Genomic DNA, 26,877 nt, shown 5'->3' on the forward strand with positions numbered 1-26,877 from the left:
AAACTAGTTATTTTAGAACTTGTTTCATATTGCCCAATAGAATATATAAACTTATATTGGTTAAAGCGAACCAGCGAGTCTCTAATAACCATGAAAATATAAATGAGACGATTCACTGGTCATACGAAAAAAAAAAAAAAGAAAAAATAATGAACTCCAATAAGTATTTAAAAGTTCAAATAATTTGATTAACGTTTTCAAAAATATAATAAGAATTCACGATTGTACCATTTGTCTAAATTATGATGTGATATTTTCGTAAATAGTCGAAATATATACAATCGAATCATTCGACGAAGAAAATAAATGAATATACGTGAGTGAAACGAAGCGATAATTTCAAAGCATTGCAGTGTATAAATTGATAAACAGAGTAATTAACTATTGACAAAATGTGTCCTCATAATTTATAAGAATTCTGTGTCAACGCATTAGTGTTAGTAATGTTACACGGAGCAAATGGAGCATTTCTCTTTTGTCATTTTCTTGCGGACGAAACGGTACATCTATCTTCGTTGCTTTTAATTCGAAGAACAAGGAAAGACATATGATCGCCCGTGTGCAGAGTCACGAGTATGCTATCCTCTTATATATAAAAAGTAGTTCAATTCCTTTGCAACGAATTTTCACAAGAGAAGAATATGTGACGTCATATTATCCCCACTACTATTGCATTAGGTAGAAGTCACGTGATCAGGCTTCCGCCAAAGCCAAGCGCTCAAGTATCACGTGACACACCTATAATGTAACAGCGAGAATGACGTCACGTATTCTCCTGCGGAAATTTTAGTGGTGGAAGAGGTATAATTCGTGTGCAGTTAATTGATGACTTATCGATAATGCATACAACATATAAGTCTCGATCTTTGTTCCAACGATATATTTATACCGTTCAAATTATCCTAGACCACACCTACGATAATTTCCAAAAAAAAAAAAAAAAAAAAAGAAAAAAAAAAAGAAAATGAAAAATTTAAATATTCTGAGTTTAAAAAAGAATATTATATATTTAAAATTATTATAACGAATTGTGTTTAGATATTGCGATCTAATGCAAAGCAGCTATTGTCATTTTCGGTTATTCACGGTTAGATTCGTTGATATTTGTTTGCATTTATTATCAGTGTATCTCTGACGCGTGAAACAAATGAAGGCGACGTTGCTTTTTGAGCAGTGACGCTTGATTTCATCTATCGTATCTATAATACATAATTATCAGTAGTTAACAGAATATGATGTTTGGCACGTGCCTTTAGTCATTTTTGTGAAATTATTATTTCAGTATTGATATATTTGATAATAATCATTTTTACTAAACGTGTATAGAATGTTCCTTGTAATAATGACACTTTTTTTACTAATTATGTAACAAAAAATGTATTTTGAATTATAATTTAATGACATTGAATATATTATAATTGATTGTTAAAAATTCCAAAAACCAAATCACTTTAGGTAATATAAATAGCACGCTTTTGTTTCATAAAGTTGTAGGCAATTATAACACAAATTTAAAAAGGATATTACATGACATTTTCATTCAGCCAATGTGCACTTAAAAATAATACTTAATTAGATATATTTGTTTCAAAATGATATTTATTGACGAATAAAATATTATTACTTTTATTACTGCAAATCTGGTATTAAGTCAATAAAAATATCATGTAATATCATGTTTTTTGAATTTGTTTAAAACTCATTTACAATTTTATAAAGATTTTTTATAACATAGCTATAAAAAAATAGCCTATTTTTTTATCTGTTCCTACATAATACATAATATTTCTATGGAACATTTTCAGCAGCCTTTAATTCACTAATTTCTACGAGTGAATGAAATTGAGAAATTCAGTGAAAAAAAAAACTACTGTGCTACAAATACTGAAAAATGATGAATTATCATTTTTCTTATAAGTTTAATTTCCGTATAAATTATATCCAGTGTTATGTCACATGGAATATTTATCTATATTTATAATTGTTACATATTACAAATATTGAATAAATATTATTTATTTCATCTGTATACCGTTTAATATAATGTTTAGAAGAAAGTCAAAAATATATTACAAGAAGATAATAATAAAATGAAAAATATAAAAAAATAATGAGTTTTCAGTTGTACCATTTTCAACTAATTATTTATAAAATTATTATTTCATAGTATTAGTTATAAATATTATTTCAAAATTTTGTCAATACAAAAGATTTTGCCGAATAAAATAAAATATTAAAAATAAAATATTTTGTAATAAGAATAGTTTTTCTTTAAAGTTTCTATTTTCATTTATTTTTTTCATTCAATTTTCAAAAACATACAAAAAATAAAATAAAATAAATAAAACATTTTCTCAAACTCACTTTCATATTGATCTCAGCAAACTTGATCATCTTTAATCTATTAAATGTACTAAATGATGACATTTTATGAAAATTGTAAAAATGGATTTTGAATAGCTTTGACACATCTTGTAATTCTACATGCTTTTTTCAACGAGATATTTTGGAGATATTAGATAGAATGACCTATTTCTTGTATCATAAATCAATACAATATTAAAGTAAAAATCTCCACTTTTATATATCCTAAATTTAAAAAAATTAATGAAATATTAATGAAATAATATTTATTACATATTTATTATCTAGAAAACTAAAATAAGTGCTTCAACTGATGTTCTCAATTTCTTCAATATGCTATGTAATCTATTTCTTACAAGAAATAATTTTTTTTTTATTAGTTATTTGTAATGTATATCGCGATATATTGTTATCATGAATTCTTTGTTTGATATTTTTATATCATTATATCATTAATACATTGAAATATAATTCATTTTTTAATTTCTTTTTTTTCATTTCATTAAAAAATCTCTTTATTTAAAAAGACGATATAGAATGAGGCATCTAAAATAGGCAATCTAAATATCATGGTTTTTATTGATGATAGAAAAAAATACATCAGGCTAAAATTGTACAATACTGAGATATACATAATTTAATGTAAATAATTTTTTAATAAGTGCGATCATAAGAAAATTAATTTTATTTCCTTAAATTGAATAATATGTTATTTTTACGTGTTATTTAAATATTTTTGTATTTTAAAATACAACCATTTAAAATCATTAAAACTTAATTATAAAAGGAAAATAATTCTTATTTTAGTAAAATCATTCAGATTATTAATAATGAAACAATACAACAACAATATTATTTATTTTGTATCTATGAATTATATTTTTAATTTTTGATATTCTATCCATCTAATTTTTTTATAATTTCCAAAATGTGTTATTCAAGATGAAGAAAATAGATACAGCTTACATTTTATCGAATATTGCTAAATTATGAGAGAGACAAGAGCATTTGTATGAAAGATTTCTTAAACGTGCCAGATTCTTACGGCCTGTTTTTATAAAGAATTTTCAAGGAACTGAAAGATGATTTTAAATGACCTGAATCGTTCAAATCATTATACTTAAAAATATATAATGGTATGATATGATAAAAAGATATATTATTCCATTAAAAAAAACAAAAATTTTCATATGACTTTTACATGTTCAAAAAAGTATTTACATCAAATTATATGCTTATATTTATATATATTTTTTTAACTAATAATAAATATTCAAAGAGACAAAGATATTCAAATTACATATTTTAGATATCTCAGAGATGCTATGGCAATATTTTTATTTAAGACAAGATAACAAAAAAATTAAATGAACATTCTCGTTTTAATTATTAGAAAGATTATTTTATTATAATAGTGCATGGTATTAATGAATTCTCTATATCTATTTGTTTTATTCTTTATTTTTTTTAAAAAGTAACAAAATTTTTTTCTATTCATAAATTAGTAATATTTAATAAAACATAGTGCAATAAAAAAAACAGAATACTATTATTAATTTTATAATTACTATTTCTTTAAATATTACAATTATAATATTATTAATTTTTTTTTAAGTAATATAATATAATATGTATAATCTTATATCTTACACTAAATTTTACATTAAATTTAGTATCAAATTTCCAAAATTATGCAATAAAGAAAAAATCTGATATGTATATACGTACGATAGATCTCATTCAGATTTTTTTACATAATATCAACATTTATTCACTTATTATTTTAATGAAAGAATATTTGAATATTTTATGTTATTATTTTTGAAGAAATATCTGATCAAATGTAATAATTAAAAAATGAATCAAAGATATTATTTTATAAAACGTTTCAAAAAAGTAAACAAAATTTTAATTTGAAATATAAAAAAATTAATCGTCTATTATCATTATTTATAGAATGACAGCGAATTTATATTATATTTGCTTGTACATACAATATACGTAAATCATATATATGTATAATATAAGTAAATCATATACATATTTTTGTCGTAGGAAAATTTACCATTCTTCAAATAATTGTGCAGTGCCTATTCAATTTTACGATGTATTTTGTTCATGCCACTTCTTTTTTTAAAAAACATTTCTTGTAATTTTAAATTTATTGTAAAAACATTATATATTATTTTTCGTATAATTGGAGCTTTCTTTCTCGATCATTTCTATATTTCTCAATATTTCCATATTTTATCAATATCAGCTTTCATGAAACCACTATTCACAATCACGATATCCATATCCAATCATCTTTTTTCTTTGTTATATATTTTTCCTGAAACACTTGTTTTCATTCCAAGATTTTTTGCTGCTACTCTTTTTTACCATATATTCCTAATTCAAATAGTCTGACTCTCTCTGGACTAATATTTTTTAAAATAATTTTTTAAATGGATCCATCAAAAGTTAGTTATATGATACAACTTGTATTTGAGAAATTTTGAAATAATTACAAATACTTTGAACTGATACAGTAGGCAGAAAAACTTAAAACGTATGACTATTCTTACTTAACTTTTTTATTTTATTTTATTTCATAAAATTAATTGTAAATAAAGAAATTTGATTTGTAGAGAAATTTCTATCTCACCTTTGAAATACAATATTAAGTTTTAGAATTGCTCGTAAAAAATTTTGCATAATTACTATAGCATTGAATTTTACCTATATATGTGTGTTTCTGACAATGCATGAGTCAGCATGCAGTATACGCGTAAAAGATGAGGTCGTCAATCTCTAAGTAAGAGGAATAAATTTTTCTGTTCTGGCATAAATTGCTGCATTTTAATTCAATTTAATACAAATTCGTTTATATTTGTAACTTAATATAAAACGATGATCTATAATTTGAAATTAAACTTTCTATTTCATTTTCTCATGAATTAGGATAAGAATGCCAATTACTTTCTAGAGAGGAATCATTATTCTTTTTATCTTCTTTTTTTTTTTTTTTTTACATTTTTTTTTACATATTAACAAGATATATGCACTTTCGAATGCAATTATGAATTATTATGCTAACAATAATAATTTTACGAAAATATTATTTATTTATTTAATTTGTACAATATTATAATTTATTATCTATTTATTTATCTATTATTGAGCCACAACAATTTCGCTATATGTCAAGTGATATTAAAATTATTAATAAAAAAAAAAAAGAATAAAAAATGAGAAAGTGTTACAAGCATCATTGGTCCTGTAATATTTTTTATATGATTGTAATATAATTTTAATGTTAAAAAATTTAATGTTTATTTGATCAAATTATAATAATAAATAAAATTAAATGAAAATAAATTTTATTTATGTTATTCGTTTAATTATTAATGTTATTAACGTTGTTACATCAATTTTATTTATTTTTTAAAAAGCAAAATGTAATTAAAAATTTAACAAGACTTTTGAAGACTACTAAATTAAGATTATTTTATATCATAATTATCATGTAAACATGTAATTCATTTTTTGATGCATTTTTCACATGTTTAAACTTGCGTTCAATATTGCATTAATTTGAACGGACAAAAAAGACGATAATATTCTTTATTGAATTTTCCTCATTGATAATAACGTTACAATCGATTCTCATTACCGATGTTACAATGTCCCATAGTCTTCGACTATGCTTTTGAATTTAAATTATAAATTTTGAGATGTTTAAAATTGCTAAACGATTATTAATATCATTTTAAAAAGGAATTAAAGATTAAAAAATAATTATTCGCAAAGGAAATATTCACATTAAAGTTTAAATCAAATAAGAAAAAGTTACTTTGTTTATTACATACGTGACATGATATTTTAAATTTCATTTTTTATCATTCAAAATTTGTGTTAATATACATTGTATGTTTTGAGACATTTAACGTATTCTATTCGTTTCTTGTCGCTAACTTTCTCAAAATTATTTCAGTTTAATAAATTTGTTGAATTTATTTATTTTTTCTAATTAAATACTCTATTTATCTCTGAATTAAAAACATTTTTTATTATTATTATTTTAAAAATACTGAAAAAAATATTTCAATTTAACGATATATAATTTGGTACGATTTTTCTAATAACGTTGAAAAACTTAAAAATGTCGAATCAATAAAGATAAAAAAAAAAAAAATTTTGTACTTTACAATATAAGATGTACATAGATACATGTTAATAAAAGACTGCTAAATTACAGAAATGCAATTATTATTATTTATTCAAATAATTTCTTAAATGTATATATTTTATATTATATCATATATGAATTCAATAAATAATTTTTTTCTCCTTGGTTTATTTCTATAACTGATAAACAACTTTTTTATAAGTTTTCATTGAAAGTTACGTATATTAAATTTAATGTTTCTTCTAATTATCTATCTAACCTAACCTAACTGGTTAACGAATGAATACAACAAGCGTATGAAATTTTCGTTTCTTTTAATAATAATAATCGTTTTTTATTGATATTCAATATTATAAGTATTAAATATCATAAATTATATTTATAAAATTAGTTTGTGAGAATAAATAAATAAAATAAGCAAAAATAAATAAAAAATAGTGCATCTAATTTTATGAGAATAAATAGAGCTCAATATTTCATATACCAAAATACAGTAAAAGTCTCCAATTAAATTTTCTAAAATACAACATTTAGCAATTTTAAAAATTATCTAGGACATTGTTTATTTCGTATTGAACACAGTAATTAACATACTTTTTCTTCCTGTTTTTTCAACACACGATAACCGACTCATGGATTTCTTTTATCATTTTGATTAATATTTAAAACTTACATTTACACTTTATAAAATTTTTATCAACAGAAGAAATAATAAAATATAATATACGCGTTTAAAGAAATGGAAAAAACAAAAGATATTGAATCTTTTTTTTTTCGATATAATAACTGACAGTTTCAAAATTATTTCAGTTTCTAATCTTAGGCGATTCATCTTCTATTTTTATCCTGTCGCCTATCTATTTATCTCCATCTATCTAGAGAAATGATGTAGAGAAATTTGACAGCTCTAAATGGCTTTCAGTATCATCTCCAAGTGGACGTGTTCACAAATAAACCGATTATTGTTGATATAATATAATTTTCGCCGAAATAAATTTCTCTGAATTTTTGAATTTATTCTGTGGAAACAAAAACGAATATAATAAAATATTGTTTAAAATATATTCTCAATGAAGAAAAATTTTCAAAAGGAGATGCTTAATTTTCAATTAAAATCAATAAGAATCGACGAATTAAATTTGACCACGATTTTTATTCCATCGAATTTTAATAATAATATATTTCTTCGAATAAAGAATTGAAATGTTATTTTTGAACGAATTGATTTTTGCATTGAAAATAATCCAATCATAAATATTGATAAAATTCGAATATTGATGAAATTTTTTATATTATTTTTTTACATCATATTAACAAATGTACATAAATCAACGAAAGTTTTTTGCATTATATTGAAGTAAAATAAAGTATATAACTAGGTATATTAAATTTTGTTCTCATTTTTTGTCGGTTTATCTTGTTCAAACAATAAATCAGAAATTTTTTTTCTAGGTGCATGAAATATCGTAAAAATATATTACATATAACATGTCTAATAATTACAATAAAATATATAGATAGTAAAAATGAAAAATCTGAATGATTTAATATCTGAATATTACATGATAAATTGTAAAAAAATTGATTTTTAATTTTTAATTTGTAATAAGAATATTCGAATATATTCCAAATTTAAATTGTCAGTTAAGATAACAAAAACTTGAATTAAAACGAATGAAAAGCACAGATTACAGAAAAGCAATAAATTTATCTAAAGTATAGTAAAACAGAAATTGCTTGCATCATTGAGAAATAAATATTTTTTAATATTCATATAATTCATAAAAACCTAAAAAATTAAAAAGATAAAAATTGCTATATCAATTATTTTAACCTGAATTTTTTTATGTTTGAATACTTTCAATCAAAATATACATGAAAATTCAATATTCTTCGACATTTCTTTTAAATATTTAAAGAATAATTTATATTAATAATAAGACAAAATTTTTCTTTATATTTTATGCTACAATAAACTTTTACATACGAATTTTTCTTCGGTTTATCTCGTAATGAGACAATAAATAAGTAAACTTTTCATACATTTTTGATACATAAAAAAAAAAAAAAAAAAATCAAATCAAATATAAAATCAACGATTTTTGGTATTTATAATATATTCTGTTTTATTAAAAAATTATATTATATGCAATACAATTTTACAATATTTTAAATAAATATTTTATAAGAAAAATTTTTTATTATTATTTATTATCCGACTATTGCAAGATTTAAATCAAAGAAATTTAAAACAAGATTTTTCATGTTTTAACATTTATATTTATATATATATATATAGTAGAATATCGATCCTAACCTAACTTTCGAATAAAGATTCTTCCTATAATCAAAAGGAAGCAAATCTGTCATTATATCGTGAAACAATTGAAAATTAAAGAATAACAACAAAATAAAACAATTTTCAAATATGGGTTTTTATTATATGAAAAAAATATATGTTTTGTTGAATCATATTATTTATTTATCATCATTTCAGGATATGTGTTTTAAAATATAAACGTTGTTAAAATACCTTTGTTTATTTATCCTACGTATATGACAATCATTTGAATAATCAAATTTCGATCGATGTTTTACTATACTTCAATATATTGCAAAACATTTATTTCATGTTTATTATTTATTCAGTATGTATTTATTTTAAATGTAGAGTTAACAAAAATCAAAGTATCATTATACGATATTCGAAATTCGTGGCTGATTGTCAAATAATAACTGTGTTATTGGAATTCAATTATAAACTTTGGATAAAAATAAAAATGAAAAAAAAAATGGTAAAGAATTGTGTCGAACGTATTCGAAGCGACAGAGAATTATGGAGCGGCGCGTGTATTTTGGGAACTACAAATCCTACATCACGATGAACATAATTCATGTTGGTCTATGTGTCATAGTTATACTAATACATACACCTGTTCGTACCAGAACTCGGTAAAAGCGTTTATGATCACGTTGTGTGTATTGCATTATGCTTAATCAATTTAATTTTCGATTTTTCCGTAAGATATCGTTTTTATTGTTTTTGAAGTAAAACACTCATAATATATTAAAATGTATAATTAAAAAATTGAGATTTTAACATAATTGCATTATATAGGATATCATGTAATTGATGCAAAGATGGATAAAAGTTGATTCTGCTTATAAAAATAAGTAAAAAAGAGAGAGAAAAAAATGTTTTCAAGATTTCGAATAAATTAAATTTGAAAATTTATCAATTATTTCGATTAGATGTGAACGAATTAATAAATAAAATAAAATTTTATTATTTAAGTTTTTATATATTTGAAAAATCAAGACTGAACGTATATACGTGTGTAATCAAAAAGTCGTATAACCAATGAATTTTCAAATTCGATTTAATTAATTTAAAATCGAAATTAATTTCGAAATGGAAAAAAATTATTTTATTCGATTTTTACTTATTTTCATAAATTTATATGTAAAAAAATAATCTAATCCGTTTCACTTGTTAAATTAAAATAATTTATTAATAATTATAAAATAGAAGTTTTATTATAGTATTGTGAATGAATAATTAGTATAAAAACTTTGAAAAGTGGTCAAGATTTTAATAATATACTTTGAACAATAAATATTTTTCCATTAAGATTAACAACGAAACTAACTAAAACATTTTTTTTCTATTAAAAATTCAAATTATTTTGTAACTAATCAATATTTAATTCTTGGTAATATACACTATTATCGTAATAATATTATCGTTGAGTATAAAAATTAAAAGAAGCCAAGAAATTGATATAAAAATATTGAAATTTAATCAAGTTAAATATGAATATTGATGAATGTTTATGATGAATTAAAATTTTTATAAATACAACTATATAGAAATAGAAAATAAATAACAAAGATTAATTTCATTTCTTTTAAATATCACAACGTATATAATTTCTTTAAATATTTTATATCTGTTTGTACATCATACGCATTCTGCTAGATTTTTGTACATATGTTAAATTTTCCATAAGTGCATAAACATCTGCAATTTAAGTTTACGATGAATCGAAACGGAAATAGAGCGAGTCATGGTATATGGAGATAAAACTATCTCATTCTATTTCTGTTTCACTTCGTCTAATTCAAACTTGAATTGCTTATAATGAAATCAAGCCTGATTGCAAGACGAAGACAAGAGTCGAGATATCTGAGAAAAATATATAATTATTATTTATTTCAATGTTTTATTAAAAATCAATGATACGTCTCCTTTTTCTATGATGATTTAATAAAAAAAAAAAAAAAAAATATCCATATATATTGATATTAGTAATATCAATTACGGAAAAATCGAAATAAAAATTGATTTTAAAAACTATTTCGGATAGAACGGAAAAAAAAAAAAAAAAAAAAAATAACATGACACAATGACATATACATGTAGAACGATATTGGAAATGGAAGAACCGATAATGATGAACCGAAAATTTCTTTATGATATTTTATGATTTTATTCTTATTATTTTATTTCTTTATGATTTTATATAACAGTTTTTTTGAATAATTATTTCCGGGATTATTACCAAATTATTTGCTTATGAATTAATAAATGGAATATAAATATAAATTAATAAATGTATTCGTTACCAGTTTTTGTATTTATTTTCACCTTTAGAATCGATTCTTCTAAGATTCTTCTATTTCATCAAGGTATATTCAATATATTCTAGAATCTAATGAATTCTATGATCTGAATCTGATCTGAACGAATAATACCTAACATCAAATTTATATTTTGATCAAATTTAATTTTTCTTTATTTTTTTTAAAACTTTATTATATAATTTCATTAGATTATTTTCAGTGTAAAATTCAGAATTAAGAAATTATAGTCAAAAATCATTTTTATATTTATTTAAAATAATGTTTATCATTTATAATTGAATTTATAATTGAATATCATCAAATTCAAATGTAATTACTTAAATTTTTAATTATTATACATATATAAATGTAGAGGATGTTACAATACTCATTTTAGATACTTAAAAAAAGAAAAAAATATATATATACATTGCAAAAATATCGATTAGAGACTTATTTTTATTAAGTTATAAGCAATTTAAGTTTCCATTAGATAAAATGAAATAGAGCTAGAATAAAAAGAACTCAATTGGCCTACGTGATAGGAATAATCAATATTTTATATCACGAATATGATTTTTCATTGTTTTACGTTATTGTAACACATGCCATTGTCTCCATTATTTGAAGGGATGTAAGCCACTCATATACACGCATATATATACAATATGTATCTACATATCTACATATAGATATCGTGTAACGTAAGACATACGATTATTATATCTACATCGATGCACAAATATTATATTATACATGTGTATTATTATTCATTCTGTTCGTTTCTTTATATTAATTATATGTATAAAAATCATATTATTTACTATATAAAACTTGTTCAAGATAATATTTGAATCAATTGTATTGCATCATTCTCCCAAATAAAAATAATAACATATCTTTAATTTCTAACGAGATAAAGCTTAAGTGTATTAATTATATTTTTATTTAATAAAAAATATTTAATCTTTTTGTGTTAAATATTACATACATATTTGCTTATCTTGTCTTTTGTAAAACTGTAAATACGAAAGAAGAAATAAAATTTTAGTAAATAATTAAACAATAAACAATATATTATATTTTCTTTTTCGATGAAAAGAAGATTTTAAATTTTAATACAAAAGTATCGCAAAGAAATGTGTTTTTTACTATTTTCATTTTATTATTTGTTATAATTTGCAAATAAATATTTTTATATAAACGTAAACACTTGTGTGATATACAAATTAGAACTTTTACAAAATATTCCAGAAAACTTAATTGGTGACATTTCAAGTAACTTTTTTTTGCAAGAATTTTCGTTTCAGTTTTATTATATACAGTAAAAACAGTAACCAATCACAGAGCGCGTACAATTATTACGATGATAGCGTTGGGTATGTGCCATAAGTGAATTGCCAAGTTTGAACAAACATCGAAGCAAATTTTTCGTTAATAATTCGTTAATAAAGCAAAAATGAAAATTTTCGTAAAGGAAAAAATTGCTTCAAAGTTGAAATCATTTCAAATTGTTAATTAATTTCTAAGAGATCCTATAAGTATATAATTGAACAATATTTTCATAATGTTAAATTATATTTTTCTCATATATTTCTTCGCTATTGATAATAAAATAAGAATTAATTGATTTTTTATTTTTTATTGATTTTACCATTTTTCATTATTAACTTTTTATTATTCATAATTATTTATGCATTTCATAAAAATAAAAAAAGATTATTAAACTATATCATATTAGATTTATCATATAAATATATATTTCATAGTTGTATCTATACATATTTAGAATCATTAATGTGGTAAAAACTAATAAAAATAACAATACATAAGAATGCAAGTTTTTATTATTTTTTTTTTTTTTTTTACTTCAAAGTAGTTCTTGAAGAATTCAATACAATATATATTATATCGTTTAATTATTTAAATGAAATTTATCTTTTAATTTTAATGTTAAAAAAAAAATTAGAAAAGAATAATATATAATATTATTATATATTATGTATAAGGAAAATAAGGAAAATAGAACTACATCTTTGTTAAAAAAAATACCAAAACTGAAATGTAACTACAGGTTTAAGATAATACTGTTGCACGATTAATAATACACACATATCAATAATAATGTCCTTAGATAAAAAAGAATTTCTGTATTTAACCTCTTTATTTTTTTGATTTAACAAAATTTAATGTTTTTCTCTGATTTAATTACAATTAAAAAAATAAATGAATCAACAAACAATTTGAGTTTGATATTTAAAAAGTATAACAAGTATAACAATTAAACACAATTCGAAATACAAAATAGTTTTTAAATCTTTTAAAAAATGATCAATATAAATGTTTCATTGATTTTTTCGAAGATTATTTTAGAGTAAAAAATTGTATTATTATTTTGTATTTTTATTATATCTCATTATTTTCTTACTACACTATATATGTACATATATAGTATATACATAATGAGCAAAGATGCTATTAATAGATAAGTACTTGTTACTTTATAATTTTTTAATCTATTTAATTTTGTAATCAATGGATAATTATCATTAATTAGTACAATCTATGTCATACTAGAAATGTACAAGAAATACACACAGTATCCAAATAGCATGCAATATGCAAAAAATATTTTAAAAAAGATATATTTCTTTCCAAAGCAGGAAATGAAATTTCTATGTTGACGCCATTTCTTTATATACAAATAAATATCTTTCATAGAAATATTTGCATAAACATCCACTAATTACCTAAAATATTAAATTTAAAACTTAATCTTATATTCTTTATATATATATCTAATTCTGATTCGTTTTTTTATAATATTGTATCTTTTTTTACATAATTAGAAGATATTGTTATACATATTACATGATAATAAGATATTGTTCTTTACACTTTTCAAAAATAATATATCATCTGTTTCTAATTTATAAGATTTTACACATTGAAAGAATAAAAAATAAATTCCAAAATTTTCCATGGATAACTGAAATCATAAATAGAGAACATCGAATTATATCTTATTCATGAATAATGGATAATATAGATAAATTAATAATTTATTAATAATATATATGTACATTAAAATTACAATCAATAAATTAGCTTTGACATATGTTGCTTTGACTTCTTTGTTAGAGTCTGGCCACTCGCCGGCGGCACATATCCAACGCTACAACATGACAGATCTGCTTTACAATTGGTCAATGTTTTTCGATAATAACTCGTTAACAAAGTCGAAATGAAAATTTTCGCAAAGAAAAAAACTTGTTTAAAATTACCTCAGAAATTCACTATTTAAGCTTTGTTGATCGATTTCTGGGACATTCACGTTGTATACTTCCATTCTAACTTGTTTTTTTATATTTTTATACCAATTGGACGTAATTGGACGTAAATGGGAGCACAATTCGATTCTATAATTGTAATATTGTATTTATGATAATAACGAATAATGAAGAGTAATAGTTAATTTAATTAGTACGATAAAAAATAAAATAATGATTGTTATAATAATACATATAATATGTATATTTATATATTAGATGAAATGAAGTAAACAATACAATGTTGTAATTATTTTTATTTATAAAAGGAATCATTCTGAATTGACCGAAAAATTATTTTATTTATGATTTAAAAAAAAAAAAAAAGGAATAAAATTTTTGAACGTATCAAATTTTTCAGATACAAGTGAAATTTTCTCGAAAATTTCCAATTGAATAAAAAATATAGAATAAAATTTTTGTTTATGAGAAAATTAAAATCAAACATATACAATCAAGGAATCATAATCGACGAATTTTCAAAATTTTCAATTTTCTCGAGAACAAATAAAAAGAATTTATTGTACAACTTTATTAATAATAAACATACATATTGAATGTAGATTATTGGAACTTTATATGAATCTATCAGAGAATAAATAGATTTATAGAATCAGATTATTTATTCGATTATTATTTATTATAATAATAGTTCATTTAATTATGATTTTTTCGTTCGGTTAATACCGAGTTCAAAAGGATTTCATGAAACATTTCCTGTAAAATACGTACATGTTATTCAAATAATAAAAATCCATTTAATTTCTCCTACCAATGATTTTTCGTTCAGTTAATATGAATTCATGTTCGTCAAAGGATTTTTCACGAAACATATTTGTAAAATACATGTCTAGGAGAAAAAAGGGAGAATGTTAATTTTAACGATTTTAAAATTTTTTTCGTTTAAAATGTTTTCATATACACTCTTTATCACTGGCTAGCTTGAAGCGCAAATTAAAATTTTTCCTGAGTCTTACAACTAGAGAGAACAAGAAATTGTACAACGAAAAAAGTAAAGCAGAAAAAAAGCAAACGAAAGAAAATAAAATATTTCGGGTCTTATCGATAACATTTGCAATAATACAAAATAAAATGAAGAATAAAATGATGCTTTAGTTTGATATATCAAGAAAATATAAAATACAATCAGACATTGTATGTAAAATTTCGTTCTTAAACAGAGTGTTGGAATTCAATTTTATTTTAGAAACATTATTTTCAAAAAATATGTCGCATTTTTATTAAAATCTATAAATGGAATTCGTATAAAGAGTTATAAATAAACATTATATTTATATAATATTCATATACATATGTTTATACGTATTTTTACTTTATTTACAGCTTATAAACAACATTGTCAGATTTAATCGATTATACGTTTATATATTCTGTTTTTATAAGAAATATTTATATATTTTTTTAAAGTATAACCAATTGCGAGTACTTGAAAGCAGAGATATTGAAAATGCAAATTATTTAATGTCTCATAATATTATGATTAATGATGTGAACAATCATGCAATTTGAGAAAAGGACAATATTTTCTCACTTTTAAACTCTATTTATATTCTTTTTCAATGACTTCTTCTTCTTCTTGACTTCTTACTTCATTAAATAATAAGATTGTTATTTTAAAAATCTGACAATTTTATACAACCCTTCTTTTTTTTTTAGAACTATTTACAAGTTATTTTGAATTAATCATTTTGTGTTTTTATATCGACAAACTAATTAATTTAAAGATAAATTATATTCAAATAAATAAAAAAAATTTAATAATAAATAAAAAATATATTACAGATTAGAAAAAAGAAATTTAAGACAGATTATACAATGTTAGTAGTTGTTGATACTATTTCTATGATATGCTAATTCTAACATTTATTAAAAATAGAAAAATTTAATAATTTTCATACATTTTCATATATACATTGGTAAAATAACAATCGTTATATTCAATCTGAAAATGACATTGTTCTATTTTCAAATGTATGTGACATTGTAATGTTGTAACTTAAAATGAAACATAAATATTTTAAATAATATTCTGTATATTTCTTCCCTTTTTTACTTTTTAAATATCTAAGAAAAGATGATTATAACATTTTCATTTAAAAACAGAATATAAAATATAATAATTATCTTGAAAAAAAATTTATTTTGCAAAAGAAGTGTAACTTTTGTATGATTTCCTTATAATACATTTTTGGTTGTTCTGTATTTACTATGTATAATTATTAAATAGAACATATAATTTATAAACTATATAAACAATTTTTAATACTTTTTGATTTATTAATCATACAATCAAAAGATTGCAATTCTATATTTTGCACAGAATTTTTTTTACATAAAACTCATGTTATTTGTCTTTTTCTATTTTTCTTTCTAAAAATGAACATTTTTCATCCAATTTTCCTCTTTCTATAATCTTTAATGATTTGGAAGTATTATTGCTTGTAAGATTTTTTTGTGAAAAACTGGACAAATTTTTAAAAAATAATTAATAACATCGAGTCTTATTTTATAACTTTTCATTAATGTGCCATACAAATACAAATCTACAAAATGTTATTTTCCAGAATTTTTGAAAAAAATCAACTCCGAAAGAAATTTCTTGAAAAATTAATTTTCAAATTTAAAAATTATATATTTTTACAATAATAATTATTCAGTTTGTTTTTGGTATGGAAAAATCCTATAAATTCTTTCAAATAAAATAATATAATGTGTTAATATTTTTGAATTTCAAAAATTAAAGAAAAAAAATCTAATATATTCAACAGAACAGATCTTTCTTGTGAAAACAATATCAAAAGAAATCTATAAAATTATTTTTATTTTCAATATAGAAACGAAACAGTTTGGCAAAATACGCAGTGGTGTTCATAATGATTGTCTCATTGCGATATCGATAAACTGAAATACAAAACATCTGCCATCATGAATACCACTGCTGCGTGTTTTGCCCAACTATTTCGTTTCTATGTATATTGAAAACAAAAATGATTTTAGCTTTCCTTGTTTCTTTTCTTAAAAAATAGATTATTTTTTGGATTCTTATTTTTTTCAAATAAATCAAAAAATATCATTAAAAAGTAGATATATATATATATATACTTTGGATGTTCTTTTAATCATTATTTAAACATGTTTAAATATTTATAATCTAACTACTTATATCATTTTATTCGAGATTTGCAGAATTATATGTACATATATAAAATTATAATAATTAATTTCAATAAAAATACATTGTATATGTTGTTAACAAAATTTCAATAAATAAATAATAATATATATGAAAAATAATACACGCTTATAACTTTGAGATAAAAGAATATTACGTGTTAAAATTGACTTGACAATTTTTCATTTACAAATATACAAAACATTATTTTGTTTTACTTTCATTAATTATGAATATCAATTATACATTTATACATTTATACGACTTGCCGAATGATTTTCAGTCTTTTTTCAAAAGAATCTTAAAATCTATTTATTTCACTATGAACAAGATTCGCAATTGATTGTGAATATTTTAGAAGAAACGTTGGGAGAGATTTATAATATATACAGAGACTACGTTCAAAAATAAGCATACAATTTTAAAGGTAATGAATTATACTTTCATTCCGATTGATAACCTCTTCTTTTTCAGTTTTCACATTGTGTATTCTTATATTCGTACAGGGGTCAGAGAACAATATGCAAAAAAAAAAAAAATTGAATTGTTATTCGTTATTAAAATATATAACAAATATTCAGAAACTGATAAAAATATATACTTAATATTTGTACAATCATGCTTCATTAAATAAACGATATGAATATTATGATTTAAAAAGGCAAAAATTTATTTGAAATATCATGTGTGTTATAAAATAATGAAGATATAGAAATAAGATTAAAATCACTTTTTAAATATGAATTACGAAATTCTTCCGAGAATAACGTAAGAGAAATAGAAAAAAATTGGTGAACGTAATTAATTTCTCCATTAATTATAAACGATTTAAGAACAATTGCAACAAGAATTGCGAAAAGTACAAAAATAATTTGAACATTAATAGGTTCACTAATATTATATGCTAAATTTTAAACATTTAAATGAAATGCGTTATGGTGAATAATTTGTAAAACGTATCACATGTGTAGATAAGAAGAAACGAAGAAAAAATTACGATTTATAAAAAATATAGCTTATAAACTAAGTAAATAATGAAGGTTTCAAATTTAAGACGCTTTATCACTGTGATTATAATTTAAATTTCGTTATATTTTGCTTCAGTTTTTTCTTCAATTTTATTATTAAAATTTCTCGTGGAATATTTCATCATGATAAATTTAAAATCGATTTAATAAAAAATTGATACACTGAATTTAATGACTAATTTCTTTTACTTTTTTATTTCCCGTATAATTCTGGACGAGGTTTCCATAATTCATAATTATAAATGATCCCATCTTTGCGTAGCATATGATATTTTAAATTACAATATTCATATTGTACTAAAATATGACTGTACGAATACTTGTTACGCATATATTTTTCTCGAGTTTATTTTTTCTAAATATTTGTTAATATTTTTACAACAGATAGATAATGTATTTTTGTTTTTTATGAACTACTTTTCAGAAATTTAAAAACATATATATATATATTTGTTTTTACATGTATCGAAATTTTGTTAATAAATGAATATTCTTTATACTCTATGAATCATTAAAATTTTAATGGAAAATCAAGTCTAAATCAAGTCTAAATCAAGTCTAAATTTATTTATCCATACAAAATGTTAGTGTATTTAACTTTTTTCGATTCTAAAAACAGAAACAAACATAAAAGTTTGGCATAAAAAAATCTCGATTGTGGCTTATTTATTAAGTTATTAGCAATTTAAATTTACTTTAAATGAAACGGGACAGAGACGAAGAAATGCTGATTAAGCTTATCTCGTATAAGTTTTAGAAAACTTTGAGGATCACTGTGCTCCACTGTACTTGAGCAATTCCATATTTGTTTGTATAGGAAAATTTGTTTAGGAAAATATTTTTGTTCTTCAACTTGAAGTAATTAAAAAAGTTTCAAACAAAATTCTTGATTTTTGTCTTATTTTTTGTGTGTAAGAAATTATTTTTCAATAATTTTCATTTTCATACAATAATAATAAGTGAATAAATAAATTTTATAAAGATTTTTTTTCTTTCCTATCTGACACGCAATCAATTCTATCAGATTGAATATAAATAATGCAAATTTAGATTTAATAAATTTTTATGAGTCATAATTACAGAAATGATAATTGCTAAAGATATATTTCATTCTTTGTATATGTCATAATATGTAAATATTGTTTTGAATATTTTATATACTTTTGGACATTATACACATTCTATAGATTACATTTAAATTTTCCATAATTGCATCCACAATCTACTCTACTATTCTAATTTACTGATAAAAAGTTAAATTTAATTATAACTCAACTGAATAAAACACATAGATTTTTCGAACGACATAAAAACAAGATTAGAAATTTGATAGATCAAAAGAATACTGGAATAGCATAATACGTACTTATTTATATGCATTTTACGTGGAATTGTTACGTAATCTCTTCGCCCACTTTCCAACGAAGTAGAATCTATTCCTCTATAGACATTATTATACACACATGGACAACATTAATAACGAAGAGGAAAATTTTCTGAACAAGATTTCATCAAAAGTTTCACGGAGTGAAGAAATTTTAGTAGAAGCAATAGCATACGTTAAGTTCTATCACGATCTTACTTTGTACATAATTAATATACACGTACTTGCATGACTGTTGTATGTACATGGCGTATTCTATTCCAATCTTTAAACGCAATTATATTCCAAACTAGAACGATGATTTGAGAAAATGTTTCAAGTAAAGTTTCACATAGTTTCAAGGGGGTTATTTTATGATTATTCATAAATCTGTTTTAAATAAGCTTTTATAATTTCAAAATAACCTTTATTTTTTCAAATATAAGAATCGTATAATTAATTTTAATGTTATTAGTTTAAAAGATATTTTAAAACTTAGAAATTTGTAAAAGAGAAATAGTATAAAGTGGAAAAATTTTTTTATACATTAACTTTTAACAAAATTCAATCTAAAATATTTTCTAAATTAATGATTTTTTTCATATGGATTAATGTCTTTTCATAAAGAATGTCGAGATAGAAATAAAAGTTAAAAATTATTCCATTTAATAAAAGAAAAACTCGTATTGAAATCTTAGAAGCATATCCATCTAGAAAAAATATTGAGATTACTATAAGATATTTTTCTTGAAATAATAATTCTATTTGAAACTATAATTTGAAAAGTATAAAATGTATAAAATATTCCAAAAATCAACGGACAATATTTAACTAATTTCTGAGGTGATTTCAAGCAATTGTTTGTGAAAATTTTCATTTTGACTTTAATAACGAGTTTTTAATGAAAAACACTGCTTAATTACAGACCGCGTAGAGCTATGATAGTGATGGGTATGTGCTGTCAACAAGTTGTCAGGCTTGAACAAGCAGTGAAAGTCGAAGAAAATGTATCGAATAATTATTAGATAAAAATTATATCGTATTATATTTTATTGAAAAATGAGTCAATTAACTTCGATAAATATACTTATTTATTCGAACACGTATCCAATACTATTCTAATAATAGATATTTCTAATGATTGGTTTAGTATTTTTCTCAATTAACTCATCAATTAAATCCTGTCAATCAAGGTTGATTTTCAGGAATAAAACAAACATTTAATTGTAAATTAGACATAATATTATTGAGAAAATGAAAATATTTAATAAATAACTTTTCTTTAAATTTTTCTTTAAATTAAAAAATATTTATAATATGCATTTTTTTGTATTTTTGTATTTTTATGTATATTCATAACACATGTATCTTAATATAACAATAAATTATTGTTATAACTTACATCATAGTGTTATACATCAATTAATGTTAATATTATACGTTAATATTTCAATTATAATATTCATTTTTTCTAAAGCATATTGTTAAACATTAGATAACTTATGGAGGGAGATGCATGTATATCACATAAAATAATATAGGATCGAATGTAACATATTAAATTCCAATAATAATTTTCGAAAAATATCGTGTCATGATCACAATTTTATAATATAAAATTCATCAAATACATGAATTTATAATTTACATAAATATAAATATAAATGCACAATAAAGCCACGAAAGAAAAGTATCTATCTAAAAGTAATTTTCCACCGGTGTGTTTAAAATTTAAAATGTATAATTTTAAATTTGCTTGTATTTCTTTTTCTAGGAGTTTTTTTCTTTTTTCTAATCTTTAAGCTTTCGTGGATTATCTAGATCATTTATGCGCTGAAAAAAAAAAATTCTATCGTTAAATTTCTTCGAAAGGATTCTTGTTTTTGTTGATAAATATTTCAAACGTTTTTACTGAACAATTAAAATTGTATAACGAAATACTACAGCTTCGATAATATTTTAGATTTTTTAAAAGCCTAGTAAGAAAAAATAGTTATGAATATAAATGATCCACGCTGTTCACGGTAAATAAAAAAAAAAAAGGTTTGCCCCAGGGATTAATCTTTCTATACGTTTTATTTAGCGTTTTTATGCAGCTCGTTAATCAAAATTTGCAATTCAAGATGAAATGCGGACGATTAAAATCGAAAGTTACATTATAACTGATAAAAAAATATTTTATTTAAGGAATGTTAGTGTCTTGTTTATATATTGTTTACAATTTTGATCTATTGAAGAATAATTTATGTGTCATTAAAAATAACGCATGTATTTCGTTATATTTCAATTAATAATCTTCAATTTGGAAAAAATCTTATTGTTTTTAATTTTATTTTCAACATAAATACAAATATTTTATTTATTTCATTTACTCTTTTAATTTAATTCATTAAACATTTGTCGTAAGGCGAATTAATTGTTAAAATAATTTTGACCCAATAATTTCGAATAAATATATATAAGATTTATATATATATATATATATATATATTATACGTGTCTTTGAATTATCATATTTCAAAACGATCAGAATATTATTTTCAACTTCGATTTTATAAATTTGTCGTATCATATTATCATTTTCTAAGTTATCGCATATCAAAATCGGATTATTATTTTCAATCTCATTTTATAAATTCGAATATACAATTGCGAAAATGCAACAACAACTTACTCGATCATTTTTAGTATTACAATTCCAATTCGAAACATTATATTCTGTTATTTGCATTTTCAAAATACGCGAATCTTTCGTGTATCTTTTTTCTTTTTTTTAATTTTGTAAGATTACTTTTTCAATGCGATCAAATAGAAATGAGACTGTCGATGATATTTCATCGACGATAAATCGGTACACATTTACGTGTACGTATATTTCGAATAGCGAGAATTGCACTCACGTGTATTATATCTTTAAATAGAATTGCACGCGCTTGTCGCTCGTTTATCTCGGATTTAACTTTACAATATAGAAAAAAATAAGTGTATCTGCATAAATAAAAGATTTGTTTGTTTCGTTGCTTAGCGACTAATTTAATATGTAAGAAACATGTCATTTTCATTAAATTTCTCTTTTAAAATTTGAAACGTCATCTTGTCTGAATATACCTCTTTTTATGTCAAATTCTTCTTTTAAAATTTTTGAAAAAATTTTAACTTGTCTATTTCATATCATTTTATTTGGTATACGCATTACGTTACGTTAATATACGAAAAAACAAAAAAAAAAAAACGTGAATTTTAATTAATTAATTTTAATTAATTACTCGTATTCAGTGTACATGTCACATCGATCATGGATCATCAATTCCCGAAAAATTTTCGCCCCTTTCACCCCAAGGATCCGCCTGGTGGCACGTTAAATTACGATCTTGGAGCTTTGAGTAAACATCAAAAAAGTAGTTTAAATTCGAGGAAAACTATCGAGATAAGAAGGAACGAAATGTATTTAAAGAATCATCCGGAGATCAAAGGATTAATTTCAATTTTACTCAGGTAAACTATTTCTTTCTCTCTGTTTTCTATTACAAATATGTATCTTTCGTGCTATGAGAATAATTTACAAATATAACTTGCATTTCAAAATAGATAGATTGAATTGAATCTAATACGAATAATTAAAAATTTCTCATATAGAAATGTGTTACGTAAACATTGCTCGACGAATGTTCACGAAATTATAGGCGAGTTTTTCAACAGACCACGTCATCAAATAGTTTTAGACCTTCTACGATACTTCTTGTCTACTGAGCAAGAATCTATAGACAAAAATGTATTTCAAGGATTGACAAATGTTCAAGTGGATGAGAAAAAAATTTCGTGTTGCAACGGATAACAGGCGTATTAATTTATATCAAATATTATTACAAACTATAATATTGTCGATTTACATTTTCATTATTAACGTTTTGTATTTTTTTTTTTTTTTTGATTGAAAAAATTTATATTTGATTTGACTTATCGTTATGCAAAACATGTTTATATAGTAATAATAATTTATAAATCATATTGAAGTTTATCACATGTTGCATATACGTGAATCAATTGTACCATACATATAACAATAAACGTAAGAAATATTGATAAAATAATTTTGTTTACGTGTAATTTCATAAAAATCTATCCAGGTTGTTTCAAATACTCACGAATAATACGTGAAAAGTAATTTTAATTTGTGCTTGTGTTCAAATAAATTATTTTAAAATAATCTTTTATTTCAAAGAATTGATCCAAATAAAATAAGAAATAATTTGCCATAAGTTATTAAATTATTTAATTAACTGAGAAATACAGGAATACTTAATAATTATCTTAAAAAAGTTTTATCTTTTAATTATTTGACAATTGACGATAAAATTGGAAAAATTATTAAAGAATTATTATTCGAAAGAATAATTGATCAAATAAAATGAAAAATTTCAAACAAATTTCAAATAATCGAAATAATTCTAGAGAAAAATTATTTGTTAATTATATTCGAATAAATTATGATTATTTTATATAATGTACAACCGGATAAAATTATATTATTATTTTAATAATTATTTTTCAAATAATTTATTACACGCTCAAATATATTTGATATAGAATTTTAAAATTATAAATTTTTTTTGATATATCTATATTCCTCCGTACATATATAATATATGAAACCGTGTTATATAAATCACTTAAATTATACAAATATAGTTTATATAAATATATATATATAAACACATATGTATAAAAAAATATAAAATAAATATTTAAGACGAAAGGATATAATATTTTTCATTTCTTTTCCAAACAAATATTAAAATTAAAAAACTTTTATTTGTCTTACGTGAAATAAAATGAGCAGTTATATTTTTATTGACATTTATTCATAATTAAATTCCAACACTTTCTTTTAAACGTTGACCGTGTTATTTCATAACTTGTTTCGTCACTATTATTTTAAACGTTTTGAAATGTATTTTTTTGCATTTTTATAGATGTTCACGAATTATTGTTACTTTACAAATCTTTTTCCTTCGAATTAAACAATCTTTCAATTTTTTCTTAAATTCGTCACAACTCTTGATTGATCATTACATTCGTAAAATGTTTTTTTAACCTCAACATTTCTAAAATAAAATGTTGTTCTGATTCATTGAAAATTTGAGTAATGAGTTTTCTTCATTGCTTGATTCTGCTGTTTGTATTAGTTCTTGTATGTCTAAATCTCCCTTTCTATCTAAAAACTAGACAATATTTATTATACGATTTATTTCTGTTATCACGGATGTTAAATAATTTCCTTTATTAACAACTTCAGACCATATCTCCAAGTAACTAATTCAAAATCCAAGATTTTAATTCAGAGATGATAAAATAATTTTCAATTTAAAATTGAAAAATCATTCTATAATTACATATTCTGAGAGTATTTGGATTACAACTAATTTCTTCTAAAATTCAAATGGGTATTGCATGTAATAAAATTTATTAAAGATTTTTATTATTCTTTGATCCAATTGATGTTATAGAATTGATGATGGCAAAAATCTTCTTGGTATTCTAATGCATTATCGATAATTAATAAAATTTTGAAACTGATATTTTTTTTTTTTTTTTTTTGTAATAAATTGTATAAATTTGTAAATTTCTGATATAAAGCAATTATAAGACTAATATCTTTTTATTTGTTTGCCAATGAAAATAAAAATAAAATGTTGCCTTATCAACTTTTATTGCTGATAGGTTTATCAATAATTAACATGGATTTTATAACGTTATCTTCAGATGCGTTTGAACATAAAAGTAAAATGATCCTATTTTTAGAAGATTTCAATCCAGAAGCAGATTTTTCATTTTTCGAAATTTGGATATTTTCTTCCAATATAACACAAATGAGCATTATACTGCGATATAATTTTCTTTTTCTATAATTTTGACTAAATTTATCGACTGATGCGTTTTCTATCGCAATTTTAATTTTCTTTTTACAAGAAAAATCGATTCTTAAATCTGTTAAACCAACTTTACTGGTTTTAAATTGTATTCATGTGATCTCTTCATCAAGAGAAACGAATTCAAACTCTTTCATTGATAAATTTTTAATATCGTTTGTTTTATAATTATTCAAAACCATATTTCTTGAACAAAATTTTTTTATTAATTTTTTATTTATATATAATATTTTATAAAACATAATTTATTAAATTTGTTAACGATCTAGAAGGAATTCTAGCTTTTATTTTATTTTTATTTCCTTTTATCGTTCGAATTGTTGTCTATTTTGTCGTTTAATTTTAAATTCTTAGCTGATGTTATTTTCTCATCAGATTTTAATCTATTCAAAATTATAATTTTTTCTTCCAAAGATATATATTTTCTTAAAATTTACACGTTCTTAAAATTTTTCTTCATGATAGAGATTGTGGCTAAAAAAAAAAAAAAAAAACGATATATAAATTAAAAAGTTAAAGTCTTGCATAAATATTAAATATATAATATAACATAATATAATATATAAATTATGTATATTAATATTTTTTAAATTTATTTAAAATATTTGATTTTAAATATTGCTTAATTGATAGTTTATACCAGAAATAATAAAGATAATATTTTGTCCTTAATATATTTTATTGATATTGATTACCATATTTCAGTCATATATTCATTGTTTGTAACGAATAATAGAGTTATTTCGAGGTAGATGCACTATTGGTTGAGATGCATTGTTTTTTTGTTATGATTGGATGGTAGCCTTTTTTTTTCACGAAACATTTTCATATATTGTCCGTTGTACATGATGTACATAATAAAAGAGAAAAAAAGAC

At 21.7% G+C, this 26,877-nt stretch overlaps 2 protein-coding genes across 3 annotated transcripts in view; both read left to right on the top strand.

Moving 5' to 3' along the window:
* On the top strand, nucleotides 1–24,162 carry LOC147657689 (uncharacterized). 2 transcript variants are annotated; one of them, XM_086907808.1, is made up of 3 exons: nucleotides 1–573; nucleotides 23,348–23,566; nucleotides 23,708–24,162. In XM_086907808.1, exons 1-3 carry the CDS (start codon nucleotides 548–550, stop codon nucleotides 23,904–23,906), a joined length of 444 nt encoding a protein of 147 aa, XP_086763934.1. In that variant the 5' UTR covers nucleotides 1–547; the 3' UTR covers nucleotides 23,907–24,162. The 2 variants fall into 2 exon arrangements, with proteins under 2 accessions (XP_086763934.1, XP_086763935.1); XM_086907809.1 differs by lacking the exon at nucleotides 1–573 and adding an exon at nucleotides 23,064–23,254.
* Nucleotides 24,163–24,547: 385 nt separating this feature from the next.
* The window catches only part of LOC100865576 (roundabout homolog 2), a 49,413-nt gene continuing 47,083 nt past the window's right edge, over nucleotides 24,548–26,877 (top strand). Inside the window, 1 exon segment of the mRNA XM_086907805.1 lies at nucleotides 24,548–25,515. The gene's annotated coding sequence lies outside the window, so the exon portion shown is untranslated.

Source organism: Apis florea, unplaced genomic scaffold (assembly GCF_048593485.1).
Source record: "Apis florea isolate Af1SG1 unplaced genomic scaffold, ASM4859348v1 contig_2899_pilon, whole genome shotgun sequence".
Taxonomy (NCBI): domain Eukaryota; kingdom Metazoa; phylum Arthropoda; class Insecta; order Hymenoptera; family Apidae; genus Apis; species Apis florea.